The sequence below is a fragment of the Sciurus carolinensis genome, chromosome 2 (genome assembly GCF_902686445.1).
Source record: "Sciurus carolinensis chromosome 2, mSciCar1.2, whole genome shotgun sequence".
NCBI lineage: Eukaryota > Metazoa > Chordata > Mammalia > Rodentia > Sciuridae > Sciurus > Sciurus carolinensis.
In genome coordinates, this window is record NC_062214.1 from 198,451,181 (window position 1) to 198,471,188 (window position 20,008).

General features: G+C 49.6%; 1 protein-coding gene across 1 annotated transcript in view; it reads left to right on the forward strand.

The window, feature by feature from the left end:
* The window catches only part of Tdrd9 (tudor domain containing 9), a 72,199-nt gene extending 52,560 nt beyond the window's left edge, over positions 1 to 19,639 (forward strand). Inside the window, exons 30-35 of the mRNA XM_047539792.1 lie at positions 1,443 to 1,552; positions 2,031 to 2,127; positions 10,882 to 11,020; positions 14,600 to 14,718; positions 17,840 to 17,912; positions 18,960 to 19,639. Of these exons, the coding sequence (XP_047395748.1) occupies positions 1,443 to 1,552; positions 2,031 to 2,127; positions 10,882 to 11,020; positions 14,600 to 14,718; positions 17,840 to 17,912; positions 18,960 to 19,061 (640 nt within the window). The 3' untranslated portion in view covers positions 19,062 to 19,639. The remainder of the gene's footprint in view (positions 1 to 1,442; positions 1,553 to 2,030; positions 2,128 to 10,881; positions 11,021 to 14,599; positions 14,719 to 17,839; positions 17,913 to 18,959) is intronic.
* The last annotated feature ends 369 nt before the right edge of the window (positions 19,640 to 20,008 follow it).

Here is a 20,008-nt window from a genome sequence, read left to right on the forward strand (position 1 = left end):
ATTTTCCCATGAATTTTTCTCTGTTCCTCCATTTATAGATCTCATCAGAAACTAGTCTTCCTTCATATCTAAACTGTTGGAATGTTTGTCCCTCATCCTCTTTTCCCTCCTAGCTCCACATCTGAGATATTCTTTCTCTTTTCCATGAAAGCTGTTCTCTATTAGCATTTTTGAGTGTCTTTTATCAGACTTCATTTCTTCTGTTCTTGTTTTAATTGTTATTCAGCAGGTCTGTGAGCGCCACTTTGTGCCAGGAACAGAATAAGAATTGGGGAACTGTGATGAACAGGATACATTTGTCATCTTCACCAGGATTATGGATGGGTTCAGTGGTGGGGGGCCTGGCAATGACAACATAGGGTGACCAGGTCTTGATAGGGGCCACAGAACATCATCAGAGTGGCTGGGGCCAGGCCATGCTTTGCAGGCCGTGGAGATCTCTCAAAGAAATCTGAGACCAGAAGACTGCAGCGGAGTTAGGGAGCAGGTGTTCGGGGTGGGAGCGGGAAGGTTAGGGGTAGTTCTAGTGACAAGTGCATAGGCCTAAATCTGAGGGTTTGTACTTGTGAATAATGATGGAGTACGTTGGAGAAGTGGTAGGGGAGTGGGGGGCTGCAGACCTTGTGGCAGAGTGGGGGGCAAGCTCCATAAGCCACATTTAGACTTCATCTCCAGACACAACTGGGAAGCCTTACCATGTGCATTCCAAAATGATCACGTTGAGTGAGCCCCATCACTCTAGGTTCCTCCAGGACCAGCAGCTGGGCTTCCCTGGGGAGTGGATGGACATAAGGATGCTCAGGCCCCACCCAGATTTGTGAATGAATGTGCATTTTCACAAGCTCTCCGGGAGCTCTGCGTGTGCACTGAAGTTTGAGGATCCCCATGCAGAGTGCACTGCATTTCTGAGTAGAGGAACCTCACACAGGACCAGACCTTATCAGCACCAGTCACTGGTACAACCCAAGGCCAGGGCAGCTGCATAAACACCTTCAGGAATGGGAGCAGCAGGCTGGAGCTTGATTAGGGCCAGTGATAAAGGATAAGGAGGAACGCAGGATGCCCTGTGGAGTGGGGCTGGCCTCTGCGGAGAGGTGATGGGAGGAATGGGGTGTACCACACTGAGTCCCTCTGCTAGAATGCAGGTGATGGTACGTGGGCTGGGCACAGGACAGACCTACTCCTGTGTAGGAGCAGGTTTGGACATGAAGATGGTACATAAAGCAAGGAGAGGTCTGGACCACGTTGGGAGTGGGGAGAAGGTGAGGCCTGGTAGGAGGAGGGGCCCAGAAAAGGAGGCCAGAAGCCTGGGAAACCCTGCACGGCTCAACCTGCGAATCGTCCCACTTGTGTGCTGGACCATCTGTTTAAGGGGCCCTCCTGTGGGCTGGGCATGCTCCCTTGCTTGGTCTGTAGCCACGTCCTGCTCACATTCCTTGCAGGTGTGTCTGGATTGAAAAGGAGAGCATCAACTCTGTGATCATCAGTGACGCCCCTGCAGACCTGCACCAGAGGATGCTGGTTGCAGCCTCACTCTCAGTCAATGCGACTGGTAAGCAAAGGGCTGAGGTTTGTCTGTGGTCCTCTCTCCTGCTTTTCCTCGGCTTGGGTTACTAGGAGCACTTTCTCCTTATGTGTTACAACTTCATACTATTTTCTGAGCACGTTGGCTGGTGCACATTTTAGAAATGGAGCACTTTTCTTTTTGTACAAGACTGTGGGGATTAACCTGTAACTTCATCATTCCCTCTCTCCACCATGCTTGGTCACAAGGAGAATAAATCCAAGTTCTGAGCCTTGAAAACCGGATTGTATAATGAGAAACAGAGGAAAAGAATAACAACCAAATGAGTTGCCCTGAGTGGGATGAACACCTACATGTCCTTATGAGGTGTCTGTCTGTGGGCTGTGTGGGAACTGGGAATAGGCAACAGTCCCAAAGCGGGCTCTGTGGGGACCTCTCAGTAGAAGAGAGGCACCCTGAGTAGCACAGGCTGCCTGACACTGACTTTCATCCTGCTGTGCAACAGGATCTACCATGCTGCTGAGAGAGACCTCTCTGATGCCTCCTATCCCTGGCCTCCCTGCCCTCCTCAGCATGCTGTTCGCACCCGTGATGGAGTTAAGGTAGGGCTCGGGCCCTACTGTGCCCCTGTACGGGCTTCTGCCGAGTGAGATCTGATAGGGGAAGTGGGCCCTCTCCTTGCTCCTTTGAAACAAAGCTGTGTGTGCTCAACCTTCCCTGTGCTTCAGTATGCTCTGCTAGATTGTCACTGATGTGCACACAACTTCTTACCTGCTTTTTCCCTTTGAGACAGGGTCTTACTGTGTTCCCCAGCTGGCCTCCAGTTCACTGTCCTTCTACCTCAGCCTCCCTGGCTAGCTGGGATTACAGTCCTGTGCCACCTCGCCTGGCTTTGGTTTCTGGCTTTTGATTTCATGGTGGTATGAGAGGGATGCTTGTTCACACTGCACATCTTGGACTTTGGTGTTTCCCTGGGCTAGTGAGATACAACCTGGTCCTCTGGCAAAGCTGGGCAGCTCCAGAGAGCCCTGTGGTCCTGCAGGAAGGGGCGAGACTGCTGTGCTCTGTTGCTGAGCCAAGCTCCTTCGGTCAGGTTACTTGGTGTGTTTGACTTAGGATGCTTTCAGCTCGGATGCTGATGGGGTGTGGAGGTGTGGGAGCACCCACACTTGTGCTGGACTTGTTTCAGAGGGGCCCAGAGATCTGGGAAAGGTGCACACCGCACCGCAGGCGTGTGGGCAGAGCCAGGGTGTTGCTCACAGCAAGCTGGCCAGGGCATCCTGCTCCCCAAGCTGACCCTTGTGGTGGCTAGTGTCAGGGGGAACCTCATCAGCGCTTTTTTCCATGGGTGCATCAAGACCAGGAGATGGGCTGTCTGGTGGACTGTGTCTCCTTCTGTGTCAAAATCAAACTGGGATTTCTCCCTCAGATTTTAATGCAGAGAGCTGTGTAACGGGGTGGCCATTTCACAAGGTTTTGTTTGGCTATGGGGAGTTGCAGAGCCTTCAATGATGGGGAAGTGCTAATAGGTGTGGGTGGGATTGGGGCCAGAGAGGAAGGAGATTGGGCACCAGGGCCCACATTCTGATGGGCTGAGGAAACAGCCCTGACAGGCACTGAAGCGGGACCCTTGGGGCACTCCGGGGACATGGTTGGGCATTGCCCCTTCTGTCCCCTCTAGTCTGCTGATCACAGGGCTCAGTTGATAGACTAGCTGGTTGAGTTGGGTGAAGGGAGCCGTAAGGCCCCTCCCTTTCACTCTGTCCTCTGTGATCATGCCTGCTCAGTCTTAACATTGCAGTCTTAGTGCTTTATTTTCAGTTGTAAAAATAATTGTGTATCTTTTTTTTCTCTATTAAAATATATGCTACATAGAAAAAGCTGAATGGGAGAAAATGAACACCATCATTTTAAAATTTATTTGTATGTTTAAGTTTAAGTATATTTTGCATATTCATTTTCTAATTATATAATCACTGTATTTTGATTTTAGATTTTCATCATACTTTTTCACACATATTGGAAGCATTCTATTTTATCTTTGCAACATCCGTTTTGGTAATTACATCACACCTCACAGATTGGGTGTCCCGTGACCAGGTGCTACCTGGTTGGATCTGCCTGTGTGCTCTGACCTGTCCATACAGGGCTTTGTGTCCCTTCAGTTGTTGGAGTATCTTGCCCTTGTTTTGCAGTAGTGATGCTGAAGGAAGGCATCTTCAGGGTCTTGTAGGAGAGACAGGTGAGGACCTAGACCCCAGCATGATTGTTCAGTAAGACAGTGCCACACAGGCACCCAGGGCATGCACCCTGATGGGGGTGGACACGTGGAGATCCACTCTTCCTGCCTTTAACTAGACCACATTTCTGCTTTCGCTCTTCTCTTTTAAATGAAAAATTTTTCAGGATTTAAATAACAGTGTATTATTTTTGAAAAATATTTTTAGATGTTGATAGACCTTTATTTTTTTATTCATTTATTTATATGTGGTGCTGAGGATGGAACCCAGTGCCTCATACATGCTGGGTGGGTGCTTTACCACTGAGCCACAGCCCAGCCCCTTACTTTTTAATCTCCACAGTGCAAGTGGTTATATTGCAGACACTTAGGAAACACTGAGGGGGCTGGGGCTGGGTTCCATCTTCAGCACCACATAAAAATAAATAAATAAAGCAAAGGTATTTAAAAAACAAAACACTGAAATAACTAATTGGTATTTAAAATGGGGTTGGGGTTGTGGCTCAGTGGCAGAGTGCTCACCTAGAATATGTGAGGCACCACATGAAAATAAAGGTATTGTGGCCACCTACAACTTAAAACTATATATTAAAAAAATACTGTATTTCTGGGGAAAAAAAAGCTTAATAGGAGAAAATTATATATAAATACTACATAGGGCTGGACTGTGGCTCATTAGTAGAGTGCTTCCCTAGCATGTGTGAGGCACTGGTTTCGATCCTCAGCACCCCATGTAAATAAATAAAATAAAGGTTCATTAATAACTAAAAAAATATTTAGAAGAAAAACCGTACATAGTGCTTTGCAGATAGCTAATGGTTATAGTCATTTTGTTAAATTTGAGTGAAACGAGCCACAAGTGGAACGGGTATGTGAGAGTATGAGTAAGGCTGCAGACACCCCTCAGCTTGAACTGTGGTCACATCCCGAGGAGCCCGTCCTAAGGGGCAAGTGCATCGGTACCCATGCCTGCCGCATATCCCGCCTTGGCCACATGGCACATGGCAGCAGGACTGACGGCTGCGGCTCGCCCTGTGGCACCATGCTGGTGTGTGAAGAGGCGAAAATTCAAGGTGTGCACCAGGGAAAGCCAAGGATCCTGCATCGGCACCATCTCTGGTCTTTGGAAGAGGCAGCCTGCTGGAGTTTTGTCCAAACTCTGCCCATTTGTTGAGACCCTGGCAACCATTTTTGAGAGACTTTTGAAAGGTGAGAGAGGCCTTAGGTTTGAGAAGAGAGGTTTCCTTTCCCATCACCCCAGGGTCCTGTCTTCAGGCAGCAGGATGGGTTCTCTAGACCTGGCCTGGCCCTGAGGACCTGTAATGTGTTGCAGCAGTCCCTAGGGAAGGCCATCCTGAAGCCCAGCTCCTGGAGAATGCTGCGTGCCACTTGCTCCCCTTCCTTCCTTTGGGGACCCCCCCACCTGCAGGGTTCTCCTCTCCTGCTCGGATGTCATCTGGCTGCTACTCTAGAGGCTGCCAGGGACCATTTGTGGAAACAGAGCCTGACTCGCATGTCTCTGGTCCATTCTGTTCTCCCTCCACTCCCATCCCTGACCTGTCACAGTTGATTCCAACTCCAGGACTCGCCACCTTGCACCTTGAACACGTTCTCTGTATAGGAGTGGGATGAAGGGGAAGATTAATGAAGCATTAAGCATTAAGCTGCTGCCTTGTTGCGAGACTTGGGCCAGAAGTGGAGACGGCACTCAAAGAGTGGGAGAACTCAAACTTGATTTTACGCCGGCAGAACCAGAGGAGAGCAGACTCCAGCTTCTGAGTGCCCATCACTGGTTTTTCACGGCATTTGTGGCTACCTAGTCATAAGTTGTCTAGTCTAAACAGTACATGGTTGTGCACGTGTTTTCAAGCCCTAAGCATGTTTACAGAAACCCAGTGCAATAGGGGAAGAACCTGCTCCTTTAACACTGCCTTCACAGGTCGATCTCTAGCCTTGGGCCAGAGCCTCCACAGGGGTGTTTACACTTCAAAGGAAAGGCCTAGGGCCTAGGGAAGTCATTTATAGTCCAGAAGGTAGGACTGGAGGGTGCTTCTCAAGATGGTGGTGTGGGGCGCCTCTCCCTTTCCCAGGCATTCCTCTCAGTAGGTGTTCTTGGTTAGTCTTGCATCCAGGCTTGGGCCTTCTGTTTCTATTTGAAGAAGAGGGGGCATACATCTCCCTCCGTTAGCAAGCCAAGAAATGGAGGGCCCCTGGCCTGGCTGCCCTCTCCGGGCTTCCTGCCATGGGGCCTCTGCCTGAGTGCCTGGGAGCATGGGTGCCACCAGCCAGGCTTGCTTCTCTTCAGTGCCCTTTCCCTGCAGTGCTTTTCCTGAAGCAGGAGCCACCCGTAGTGTCAGCTTCAGCTCAGCGGTGGCGCCATTACTTTGTACCTAATGACAGTGTCCCTTCTGGGTGAGCAAGTGCTCTGGGAAGGGCTCACCTGTGAAAACAGTGTGACTGGTACAGCCACGCAAGCACTCTGTGTCTGCGCTGTGTGGGACACTGTGCTCAGTGGGCTCCAGGGTTAGAGCCACACTTCCCGTGGCAGTGCTTGGCCTGTCTGCCAGGTAGGCACAGGGAGTGGGCTGTTTTCAAAACAAAATTCTAACCTTACAGCTGTCACAAATTAAATGAGTGCCTTCAAAGGAACTACCACTGCTTGACCAGATGTTCCAGTGACTATGGCTGGAAACCAGTTACCCAGTTGAGGTGGGTGTGGCAGCCCTAATTTGCTCTGTGAATGGGGCACTGAGACGCCTCCTGAGGGTCAACTGCTCTGCCATGAGGTCAGGGGCCTGGGTAGGAAGGTTTTCAGACATGGGTGTGGAGGTATCTGGTCTCTGCCCTCTTGCTGTGCCTATGCTGGCGCCTCTGTCTCTCACCCAGGACTCTCCCAGGTGGGTGTTCTGTGGCTAGTTTGGGCATCCCAGCATGGTGGCTGGTGCCAAGCGTCGGTGTCCTGAGAGCCAGCGGGAAGCTGCATCACACAGTGAGTTGGCCACGGCCACCGCCCTCCCAGAAGCAAGGTTCAGTGCCGTTGACCCCAGTGGTCCTGGGAAGAGCCCACTGTTGCCATAAGAACAGAGTGTGGGTGGAAGTGGATGCTGTTGCTCCTTGGAAGGGACCATCTGTCAGACTGCACTGGCTTCCTGTTTGAAGTGTGTACAGTGCATTTATGCACTGCTTTGTAGTTTAAAAAAATCCTGACCTGCTTCCCATATCTTTAAAAAACTTGGGTGAATGTTGCAAAGGTGCCTTGTTGCAAGTGGAGGCAGAAGGGATGCCCTCGGGTGTGGTTGGGGACCATGGGAGCAGGTAGGTCCTGCTGGGCAAGACCAGTGGGACCACTTCTGGCCTGGAGGCCTTCCCAGCTGTGGAAGAGAGCTCCTTTGCTCTCCAAGGCTGCCGAGGGGGTTGAGAGAGCTGTGTGGCACTCCTGCCGTGTGGCACATGGGCCTACCTGCATGAGGGCCATGTTTGTAGCTATGCATGGCCTACCCAACTGTGGCAGCCTCAGGGGGAGAGGGAAAAGTTGGGGGTGCTTCACAACTTCCCACAGAGACTGCTGTTGACACTTGGCAGGTTAATCCAGGCCCATTTCTGAATATTTAACAGAGATTTTTTTTACATGGTTGTTTCAGATTGACCAGTGTTTAACTTTTGAGGAAATGTATGTCCTTATTTGAGTCCAATAGGGAATCCTATTAGTTTGCAGTGAGAGTTCCTCCTTTCTCTCATTTTGTCTTAAACCCGAGTGTCTGGAGAAGTCCCTCTCCAAACATGCAGCAGGTGCAGGAGTGAGCTGCTTCGGTTTTATCTGCAGCTGCTGGTGCTGAGCTCTGTGTGGCACCTGCGTCTCTTGTTCCCATTGTGATTTTGCAGTTTTAGCTTTAGTGGAAAGCAGGCATTATAGGTGAATTAAACATATTTCTGTGATCTCAGTGTCTGTTTTTTAAGTTCACAGTGCACGGGATTCCTAGAAGAGAGTTGAGCCCACTGTGTGTTGGTCAGCTTTCCATCATGGTGGCAAAATACCTGAGATCAATCAACTTATAAGGGAGAAGTATGTATTCTGACTCATTTTCAGAGGTTTCAGTCCACGGTCGCTGGGCCCATTGCTTTGGTCCTGTGCGAGGCAGCACACCATGGTGGAGAGCTCATGGTAGAGAGCTCATGGTAGTGTCGCTGAAAGCCTGGTTCTTATCCCTAATGCCAATCCAATAACCAGGACACAGTTTTGAGAAAAAAGAAAATGAAGTTGTATTGCTTTGTTACATTGACCAGCCAAGGTCTTTCCCAAGAGACTACTTGTGGGATCAGTGCAGTACTGGCCTTGTCTTACAAGGGGCAGCAGCAGACACCAACAAAATGGACAACCAGAGGGGATTCCCGGACCCAAGACCGACAACCACATGAACACCTAGAACAGATCAGAAGGGAGTACATATTCCTAGGTTCTTGAGTTCCCCTTAACCGTGACTCCTACACCAGTGGCCCAAAAGATGTCCCCAGAAAGAGGGACTAGATATTCCCACAAAGAGGAATCAAGGGTTTCAGTGTGCACACTGGGGGACTTAAAAATGACCAAAGTTGTTAAGACTTTCCTGAGTTCAGTTTCCTTTTTCTCAAAGTGGACCACGATGGAGCAACCTGTACTGGTCAGGGAGGGCTGGAGGGAGTTCCCCAAAGCAAAGGGTGCTTCAGCCGCTGCTGGGACGGTCCCTCAGTCCCTCCCTTTACTCACAGGAATAGCTCCTCTGGTTTGACCAGAGGCAAAATTGCCTATCTCCTAACTCTCCTGCAGTTGGCTCTCAACAAGTTCACCAGCACCAGGAGTCCTCAGCATGGAAGTGGGGGGTCCTTGGAGAAGGCCTGCCCAAGAAAGCCAGAGTGGGGGCTGCTCTCGGGTCCCACCAGGAGTGCCAAAGCTTGGTCCTTGTCCCCAAAGCCAATCCAGTAACAATGGCACAGTTTTGAGAAAAAGGAAAAAGAGGATTTATTGCTTTGCTAGCATAGGAGAAACACAGGATACTCCTGTCCCAAAGGCTTCGAATCTGCCTATCAGCAGGAACTTGGGGCTTTTATTTTTTTGCGGTGCTGGGGATCAAACCCAGGGCCTTGTGCATAACTTGGGGCTTTTAAAGAGATGACTCAAAGGCTACATTCCATGCGTTCTGTCTGGAGTTGTAATTCACTTGTTAATTTGGGAGAGAGTCATTGCTGAGATCTTCTGGTACCATCCCCAAGGCTGGATTACTTTGTTCCTATGGTGGTGTGTGCTCAGGGACAGAACTCTGCCTAGGATGGGGAAGAAAGGAATCGTTTTTCCCCTGAGATTTGGGAAGGGGAGAGATTAGGGAGGAGCAGGGAGAGAGGAAGAGAAAGAAACATGTCCATTTAAAAACTAAGTTGGAGTGACAGAGCAGCCAGGGTTATATTCAAAGCACAAAGTGGACCAGTGTTACAGATACTCAACTCCTAATTTATAAGTCTCAATTCCATGTCTCTGTTCTTTGAGTCTACTTAAAGCAGAAATTTTTTTTTTCACTCTGTTGAACTGAAAAGGGTTGGCACATGCCTGTAATCCCACTATTTGAAGGCTTAGGAAGGAGGATTGCAAGTTTCGTGAAGCTAGCCGAGGCAATTTATTGAGACCTTGTCTCAAAATTAAAAAGGACTGAAACAGCTCAGAGTAGAACACTCCTGGGTTCAACCTCTAGTACACCCCCCCCAAAAAAAAACCCATAAAAATATGCACAATGTGCAAAAAAACCTCAAGTTACACTGAGTGCAGTGGTATGCAGCTGTTGTCCCTGATACCGTGGAGGCCGAAGCAGGAGGATCACTTGAGTCCAGGAGTTCAAGGCCAGCCTGGGCAACCGCGAGGCTCCAGTTCAGAAAATACAATTTAATTGGTCTGTGTACTTGCAGTTAGGAAGAGCGAGTGTCAGGTAGCCGTTGTGCAAGAGCGTGACAGCAGTGGTTAAGAACACTATGTTGTTTATTTGAGGTTTGCTGCAAGCAGATCCTGAGTTTTCACCACACACAGAAAAGGGGACGAGGTGGGGGTGCCTCAGTAGTCCTGATTGTGGTTCACTCAGAGCACACAAAATCACAACATCATGTGCACCTTAATTAAATACAGGTAGTTTTTGTCCATTATATCACAATGAAGCTGGAGAAAAAGACTAATTGGTCCTGATGATGGCAAAAATCTGAGCGAAGCATTTAAGAAAATTACCAAATATTTGTAAAGGCCTCAGTGCTGGGGTGTGTGTGTGTGTATGTGCGTGCGCACGCATATTATGTGATTGCTGGTGGGCCTGTTATGGGTGGAGGCACTGGCATTTAAACTAGCACCTGGGTGTGGTGGGGAGGGGTTGCCCCTGGAGGAGTGGCTGGAGGCCTGTGCTCCTAGGTGGAGAGAGGCCAGAGAGGAGGCAGCCTGAGGTGCAGTGAAGGCCTGAGCGGAGACTGGGTTACACTGTGACTCACCTGCCCAGTGGTGTGCAGAGGTGTCTGGACACTGCGGAGGCCCTTAAACAAGGAAGTCACGTCGCTGGATTCCTTTGCTACATGGAAAAAGATTGACAGAAATAGGGCAGAGGTGGGGACCTTGGTCAGAGTGACTGTGGCTTGGACCAGGGATGGGAAGACAGAAGGATTGGGGGAAGCTGAGAGGGGAGTGGCAGGCTGCAGAGCCGGCAGGGTTGGGAGCTGGGGCAGAGCTGAGGTGCAGAGCCATCTGCATCTGTTGTGTAGGGAGGGTAGGACAGACTCTCCTAGGTTTCTACAGTGCTGGCCCTGTGTTGCAGTCACAGGTGCGAGTAACCCTTTCTCTAGAGTCTCCCTAGTCAGAACCTAACACACGGAGAGAGTTCAGAAGGACACAGGAGAGACTGTTCACTACCTTGTCAGTAGCAGTGAGAATTAGAAAGTTAATGTGATTAAATATTCATCTTACAGCTGTTTAATCTGTATTTCTAGTGAGACAATTGGAATGAGTGCACAGATGAGATGCATTGCTGTACTACTACTGGCAGAACCTGGTGTGATTTTATGGGTCGATTAGCTAATAGAAAAATGTCAATTGACTCCTCCCCACCGTGTCTTTCAGGGTTGATGGGGAGGGGAAGTGCTACACGGGCGTGCTCTGTGGTCTGGGCTGGAACCCCACCACAGAGGCCCCTGTGCTGCCGGAGCATGACATCGAGCTGGCCTTTGATGTGCAGTTCAACGTGGAGGACGTCGTGGAGGTGAGCAGGGTGGTCCTTACAGTGTTGGTGTTTCTGTGGTGCATGCTGTCTGCTGTGCACACGGACATGCACGCCTGGTCTCTGAGGAGCACGCTCTCCCCAGGCCCTCCACGCTGCTGGAGGGTACAGAGGGAACACTCCTCAACCGGCCTGCTGGCGTCTGCTGTGAGACGTCGCTTCCTGGTCATTGGTGCTCTCATTTGGATTCTCCTGGCACAGGAACCTTTTCTGGGTAGCCAGATGAAATGCCAGGGCATTAGGAGCCACGAGTCATTCTCCTGTCCCCACTGCTCCCCTGCCGGTCCTGGCTGACCCTGCTGAACCCAGAGCGAGTACATGGAGACCCCACTCACAGTAGGTCCAGTGCTGCACCAAGACTACCAGGATATGGCAGGTGCAGGCTCAGGCTAAACTTTTCAAAACTTTTATGAAGCTCATGAACAAACCAGTTTGTCTTTTGAATCTAGCAATGAAAAATGTGTGCTTGTGTTTTGTATGTTTTTGTTTTTATACTTCATTATTTTAGCAATTCTTTGTTGTTGTTTTGCATTTCTCAGAGTGGGGGGGGGACTGTCCACTCTTCACCCCAAGTAGTTTGAGGTGTGCTGCTCCAGAGAAGTCAGACTCCTCTCCTCCTAGAAGCTCTGTGAAGTCAGCAAGGCTGCACTGCGGCATGAGGGAAGGAGCAGGGAGTGCTGGGAAGAGGCCCTGAGGACAGGGGCTGGGTGCCCTGTGCTGTTTGACTTGTTAGTGTAGCTGTTAAATAGTAACTGCCATTTCACATGAAAGGGCTTAAGGGGTTAAAAATACTCCTTTTATCACAGACCTGATTGCAAATGTAAAACTAAGATTCTGTAAGCAAATATAGGAGAAATCTGTATAATCTGTATGAATTTGTGTTTGGCATGAATTTGTAGGTGTAACACCAAAAGCACAATCTGTGAAAGGTAACTTGATAAATTGAACTTTACTAAAATTAAAATGCACATCTGTAATCCCAGTGACTCAGGAGGCTGGGGCAGAAGGATTGCAAGTTTGAGGCAATTTGGCAAATTGGCAAGACCTTGTCTCAAAAACAGAAAGGGTTGGGGATGTAGTTAAGTGACAAAGCTCCTTTAGGTTCAATCCCTAGTTTAAAAAAAAAAAAAATTCTGGTACGATGATGAAAAGAGAAGCTGTGTACTAGAAGAAGATATATGTGGATTACAGGTCTGGTGTAGGCTTGTATTCAGAGTGATCTCTTAGTAACAGGTAGCAAGCAGCTTGCTGAACGCACGGGGCAATGTGTAAAACCAAGGCAGACACGCTCAGCACAGGGAAGTACAAACTGCGGCTCCACCAGACACACCACAACCAGGACCATGGCCATGGTGGGGTGGGCGTGGAGCCACATGCGGAGCCTCAGCTCCCTGGGCAGCTGTAGGATGCATCTCCATATGACCCAGAAATCCTACCACACAGGTGTTTGTCTAAGAGATTTGAAGACTTAGCACCTTCAGAGAACCTGTGTGTGACTGTCAACTGCAGCTTTATCCATGATCGTAAAACCAGAAGAATGGAGATGTCCTTCAGCAGGGGAATGAGTGTGCTACCTGGCCCGGCCATACAGTGGACCCTGCTCAGCAGGGAACAGGAGGGAGTGATCTGTGCAGTAGTGTGGGTGCATCGTAAGTGCATGTCACTGCATGAAGGAAGCCAGGACCTGGGGCTGTGTGTGTGCTGTGTGTGTGTTCAGATGACACGCTGGACAGAAAGAAGATGAGCAGTTGCCAGAGGCGAGGAAGTGGATGATGGCAGGGAGCATTGTGGGGCTTGGGAGTGATGAGTTCTCTGTGGGCGGAGGTGGCAGACACGACTGCATTTGCCAAACCCACAGACTGCCCATGCCCAAAGAGTGGGTGCTGATGCCCACTGTCCACACAGACACCCCATCAGGGTGTCAGTGCCCCCAAGATGGAGTGCATGCATGCACAGACACAAGTTAATCTGTGTTCAGATGTGGCGCATATTTACCTGGAAGGTGTGAGGAGAAAAGGAGCTTAGTCCAGTTTTGACTGGAACAGTAAGACTGCAGAGAAGAGCTGCATGTGAACATAGCCCTCTGGTTCGTGTGCTCCTGGGGTTGAACAGTGAGGGAGTGGATGCTGGAGCCAGGTTCTCCTTTCGTGGGAGCAGTTACAAACAAAGGCCAGAGTGACCATCCCTGTGGTGTTGGACTAGAATCGATTTCAGTGGGAACTCGTGGTTAGCTAGTGCCTCAGGATGGTCAGATCCAGAAGCAGTTCCAGGCTCTGTGCATGCGGGTTTCTGTCCATACAGACTGTCCAGCTCTGGGAGGGGCGGGAAGCAGTGACACCCAGGAGCCGCACATGCGCCCAGCACCCAGGTCTTGGTGTTTAACAGGGTCCTTGGCACGAGGAGCCAGGGTTACCTGGAGGGACAGCTGGGCTGGGGGTGGGTCAGAAAGGCACAGGATGATCCTGGAAGAGGAAGCCAGGAAGTAAGGAGAGTCCAGCACTCAGGGATGGGGTGTGTCAGAGGACCTGTGAGAGTGAGGGTGCCAGGGAGAGAAGGGGCTCTCAGTGGCCAGAGCTGGCACAGTGGGAGCCACCAAACTGGATTATAGCCCAGAGTATAAAACATCCATGTGCCTGTATAGTTAGAAATAAAGGGAAGGAGATGGCTCTCCCTTAGACTTCCCAAGAGTGCAGTAGGTAGGTGCTCCCCACCCCTGAGGGCAGGAGAGGCAGGGGAAACATGGAGCAGCAGAATGGCGGGTAGAGGAGCCTGGCAGATTACCCTTGAGCTGAGCACCCACAGCCCAGCGATAGGTCCCGATTGTGGCAGGCAGACAGGTAGGATGTGATGAGAGGACATCTCCCTTCTATCCCAAGAAGAGACTGTGGCCGTTCTACAAATTCTCCACCAGAACTCCACAGACTGCCCAGGTCTTGACAAACAAGGCTGAGAAGCCCTCCTCTCCTGGAGGACATGTGACAAGTTCAGTGTGGTGCCTGGAACCTGGGTCCTGGAGCAGAAATGGGATGTGAATGGAAACACGGTCAAATCCACACAGCTTGGAGTTTAACTGACAGCAACGCCTGGAGTTGGGTTCTTAGCTGTGACAAGTGTAAGGGAGACTGACTGGAGCTTACGAGAACTGCCTCTTCTGTTGCCTTTGCAACTCTGAGGTAAACCTAAAACTGTTAAAAAATGGAAAAAGTTTATTTTCTAAATAACCATGACAAAGGTTGGTGTCAAAGCAGTGTCAGTTCCTGGGGTGGTAGCCCCTCAGGCTTCCTTAGGAGCATCATCAAAAAGCCAGGGAGGAGGCAAGCGTGTGTCACAGCTGTGAGACTGTGATGGAAGAAGTATGTTTCTTACTGGTTCTTCATTTTTTTCTCTTTCTGCTGTTTTAAATGATGGTAGTGATTATTGATGTTATTCATGTTTTAATAATCCTCCTAGAAACCATACTGACGATAGCCACAGAATGTCACTCTGAATGCTGTGAATGAATGTGGGATGAAACTCAGCTTATGGAGCCATGTCAATATTTATGTCCCCATTTGTTTCCAGATCAATATCCTCCGGGCTGCCATCAACAAGTTGGTGTGTGATGGGCCAAATGGATCCAAGTATCTTGGGCCAGAAAGAATTGTGCAGTTACAGGATAATGCTCGCCAGAAACTTCTAGGGTAAGCTGTGCAGCAACACAGGTTCTCTCTTCCTGATCAGCTTTCCCAGCTGCCTGGATTGTGGATGTCTTGAGTACCACACTGACCACCTGAAGTGGGATTCCAGTGCTGAGGCAGTGGGAGGCATTGGCACTTGGGCATTGTGCCCCCATGCCAGCAAGGGTGCAGTGGCAAAGGTAGCCAGGAGGAGTGTGGTAGGTCATTATAACCAGTGGGCACGGGAGGGCCAGGCCGGAGAGTATGCCCTGGAGGCTGGTGGGTCCCGATTGCAGCTCCCTTGCCCCTGTGTTGTCCTAGACTCTGCTTGGCCAAACCCAGACAGAGTAAAGAAGGCAAGGGTGCCATTGGTGCAACCCAGGAGCCGAAGTCAGCCTGAGGGGCCTGGAGGAGACTGAGAACAGTGGGCATGGCTGGGGAGGGAGAAAAGAATGTGCCCCACGCCCAGGCTGCACCATTCTCAGAACCAGCTTCCTAGTCCAGGGGCCAGTCCCTGCTGCCCACAGTTCTGTGCTGGCTGGGAGCTGGAGCTGCATAGAGCAGGTGGCAACTGGTGTCACGGGAGCTTCCTTCTCTTTCTCACACACTTGGAATGGGTTTTTCTTAGTTTAACAAGACTTCCAGAGAGGTATTGCTGTTGTGGGAAAGGCAATTTTGGTTTCTCTTCACTTTGTTTTGTAAAATATATTCCTATGTGAAGTGTGCGTAGAAGTTTAGCATACATAAAGTGCACCACTTCAAGTCCATAGGGCCAGCTTCCAGGTCATGAGCATGGTCCCAGTCACCTAATGGGACTCCTTAGAGTCACTGTCACCCCAGCTTCCCAACAAGGGTAACTATCCTGATGTGTTAGGCCAGACATGGATGGTCTGGGTTTGTTTTTTAAAATGGTCAAATGGTTTTAGTGAATTTGTGGAGTTGAGCAGAGCATCAGTGAACTCAGGTTTATAGTGCTCCTGCCGTCTCAGAAGTTCATTCGTAAGCATGGCACAGGGAGGCGGTCTTGTGTACAGTCTGCCCAGGAGTGGGCCTGTCTGGCATGCTTCCTCAGAGAGATCCCAAGTGCTGAGTTGGTGAGACTGGCCTTGAACTTTCGATCCTCCTGCCTCCCAAGCCTGTGGGATTACCAGTGTGCACCCCTGTGCCCAACTTGCGTTGACTTTCTAAGAAAGGGCCAGACTCTCTGTGGCATGGCTGTTCCTTACCAGTTCCCACGGGCCACATGTGGTACAGTTCTCCCAGTGCCTCACCACACCTGGTGCTGGCAGTGCTGTCTTGATGTGCCCCCTCTGCTGTGCCTGGTGACGTCTCATGGGCTTTACTCTGCACTTCTTTAATGCCCATGGCCTGGGGCCTCCTCTTGTGTTCCCAGCAGCTTTTCTCTTTCTTTGGTGAATTGTCTGTTCAGATCTTTTACCTATTTAAAGATGTTTGTCTTCTCACTACTGAGTCTAGAAGCCCTTTGTAAATTCTAAATGCAAACCTCCTGTCAGATGAGTAATTTTCTCCATTGTGTGACTTCTTTTCATTTTAATGTGCTTGCAGAACAGTTTTTAATTTTGATGAAATCTACTTTATCTTTTTCTGAATGAATTATGCTTTTGTGTTACATCTGAAAAGGTCTCTGTGAACCCAAGGTCACAGCATTTTCTGTTGTCCTCTTCTTACATGTAGGTCTGGAGCCATTTCAAAGTGACTTGGGTGTGTGGTGTGCAGTGTGAGAGTCGAAGGGTCACGCTCCCCTGTGTGATCCCTGGTGGTTCTGACATCCCCTCTGAGCACCGTCCTGTCCCCTGTTGGATTCCTGAGGCACCTGGACCACAGAGTAGCTGTGGGGTGGTGTGGGGCCTGATCGCCCCATCCTGTGCCATCTAGAGGCAACACGAGGCTGTGGGTGGGTCCAGAGCCCCCTCCCTTCCTTGGCATCTTGCTCCTCTGGTTCCTCATGTCCTTTCCCTTGCCAGCGTGTCAGCTGGAGCAGAAAGCCCCGCGCAGGGGTGGCAGGGCTGTGCGTGCCTGCAGGTGAACTTGGGGACTTGCACCCTCACGGGTGTCCTTGCATTCTGAGCTCCAGTTTTCATTGTGCAGGTCCTGTACTGTGTCTAAGTATTTCTCAGTGCTATTGTGAAAGAGACTGTTTTCTCAATTGTTCATTTCTAGGTTGTTTTCATGTATTGATTTGTAAGCGTTGTTTTTTTAATCCTACAACCTTGTAAGCTCATGGATGAGTTTAGTAGCTTTTGCATGTTCTTTAGGCTTTCTGTGTCCAGCGTGGTTATTGTTGCGTGAGGTAACTTCCCTCATCTCTAGTAGTGGTTCTCGTTTGGGCCTGTTTTGTCTGACTCTTAGCACAGCCGCTCCAGCCCTCCTTGGTTACTGTTGGTGTGGCATGTCTTTTCTGCCCTTCTCCTGACAACCTGTTTGCATTTTCGACTTCTTTCAAGGTGTCCTCTGCCCCCAGGTCACTTATGCTCCTGAACCTGCTGTGCACCTGGGTTCACACGATGCCATCTCTGGGGCTCTGGTCATTTTTCTTCAGTTTCCTCTCTGTTCTTCAGGTTGGATAATTTCTATTGATCAGTCTTTGTTTACTGATAATCTTGCCATTGGGGAACTTTTCCATTTTAGTTATTGTACTTTTCTACTTAGAATTTCTAATAGTTGTAGTTTCAGTTGAGATTATTTTTGGGTCAGTGCCATCAGGTGTTCCTTTAATTCTTTAAACATAACTTGCTTTGATTCTCTGAGCATGTGTGTAGTGGCTGCTTTGAGATGTCTGTGTGCTAAGCCCACCTGGGCCACTTAGCTTCTGTCAGCTGCTCTTTTTGTCCTGAGCAGGGTCACATGTTCCTGTGTCTTTGCAGGTCTCCTGATTTTTTTTTAATTAGACATTTTAGGTAATGTATATAAAACACCCAGGTCTGCTGTGCTCCAGTTCTTTCTGCTTTTAAATGTGCTATAAATTAAAATATTCCCTTATCATAACTACATAAATTATGACCTTTTAAAAAATCTTGTAGTTCTGAGGGAAATATATAGGATTAAATATTTTTTAAAAGAATCACATTAGTATTTTAAGTTACATATGTATCATTAGTATGACTTGATCTTTGTTCAATTTTAGTTTGTTCTGCCAGTTGAAGCCCAGGGAGAAGATTGTTCCCAAGTGGCACGAGAAGCCCTATGAGTGGAATCAGGTGAGAAGTGGGCCCTGTGGGGAGCTGCTGCTGGCACCAGGGCAGGGCTGCTAGGTGACGGAGGGTGCAGAGCCTCGAGGCTCTGCGGGCAGGGCTGGCCAGTGGTTGAGCCCGGGGAAATGTACTGTGAGTTTGGGAAGCAGTTACGAAAATCTGGGTGAACCCTGCAGCTCTTGGCGGTCTGTTGAGAGCACTGCTTTGCAGGGTGGTCACCGCCTGCTTGTTGGCTTTAGGCCACGTTGTGTTGTTGGTGGAGGGTGGTTAGCAGCTGCTGACACTGTTCTCCTGCCGGTTGAAGGCTGGAGGTCCTGGCCAGGGCTCTTCCTGGCTGTGGTGCTGGCCAGCTCTCAGGAGTCTCCTCTTAGGAGGGCACCCGCTCGTCATGTGGCCTCACTCTCAGACCTCCCAAAGGCCCACCCAGCAACCTTTAGCAGAGGGATCTGGGGGATGCAGTTCCCTTGTGAAGCTGGGCAGGGCCCATCTCAGGCCTGTGATGTTTCTTCTCTGTAAGGGTTCAAAAATTGTACAAGATGTAGTTTCAGGAAAGGAATGCAGGAAGAAGGTTCATGCTTCAATTCTAAGCCAGTGGAGGCAGTGTTTCTCATCCTGGGCCTGTCTCTCTGTGCCCAGTCTAAGGTCCTCCAGCTACTGCAGAACTCTCCACTCGCCCCAGTTGGCTCCCTTGTGGAACCCTCAGGGCGGTCACTGCAGGCAGCCACCACACCTGTCAGTTAGTTGGGGGGTGTGGGGTTCATACAACAGCAGGAAGTCATTTGAAAGGAGAATTTCCTTTTGAGGTTGGTGTTTTAGATATGAAAACCTACACTGAAGTTACTGTTCACAGTTACTTAGGAGAGTGTGGGAATTTTCCCAGTAAAGGTCACCCTGTTATTAAATATGAATCTGAAAGTCATGCCCTATGAAGTGTGAGTGGAGAAGCATCTGATTGGCCTCGAGAAGCAGGAGCCCATACTGTTATACATGTCTGGTACATGTGCCTGGCTTTTCTACTGTGAGTCTGACTGTTCCTTTTGTCTGCCCTGCTAGGTCGATCCAAAGCTGGTCATGGAGCAGGCTGACCGGGAAGGCAGCAGAGGGAAGAACACCTTTCTCTACCAGCTGCACAAGCTTGTTGTGCTCAGTCCCTGAAGGCGGGCAGCTTGTGTCCAGTTGCCTTGTGGGAGCGGTGAGAGCCTAGTGAGGGCTCCCCTGCAGCCCTGTTCCACGCCTGAGCATTGCCACCCAGGCCTGCTGCCCCTCGAGAGCCTCCTTCCTTCCTTCTGCCGTCTCTTAGGAGAGGGGGACGGTGTTCTTTTCAGGTGGGAAGGATTGGAAAGTATAGTCTTTTCTAGAAACAGAAAATCACTGTATTAACTATTTGGAAGAAGTTGTCCTGAAAGAAGACTTTGTTTGGAAAAAGCTGTGTTTTGCTTTAAATGTATTAAGGTAAATGTGAGTGACCAGTCTTACATACCCGGTTCCACAGCGTGCTGAGTGCCCTGTCCTGTGGCAGGAAAGAGCGCGACTGCCAGTTTTTCACAGGGACTGTGTGCAGTTTTTTTAAAAACTTGCTGTTTTCTGATTTTTTTCCCCATGAGGAAAAATACCTAATTCTGGAAAACTCATTTCAGTTTTGTATATTTAAAAATTTTTAGTTAGGTTACAATTCTTAGTTCATGTTTTAGGAGGCAGAGAGATGACCTGGCAACTGGTTCAAACAATAAAAACCATAGACTTATGTTTCTGACCATCTTTGCTCAGAGATTAATAAGTGCTTCATGCTGTGAAGATTTGCGTTTCTAAGCTGATGGACACGTGTGGACTTCTTTTAAATCAACTCATCATCAGTCAGGGTTTCATCAGAAAAAGCTGTGGAAGACCAGGTGCATCAGTCGCCTCTGACACCAAGAGGAAAGGACTGGTGGAGGCAGCAGTCGGGTGCACCTAGGAGCTGAGGAGCTGTGGAGATAGCAGCATGTGTTCTTGGGCTTCAGCGAGGGATCCAGAGCTCGCAGGGAGGGTAGCAGTGCCCTGCGGGGGAACGTCTGCGCAACAGGGGCCATGACAAGCGCCTGCAGCTGCCTTGCCCCCTTTGG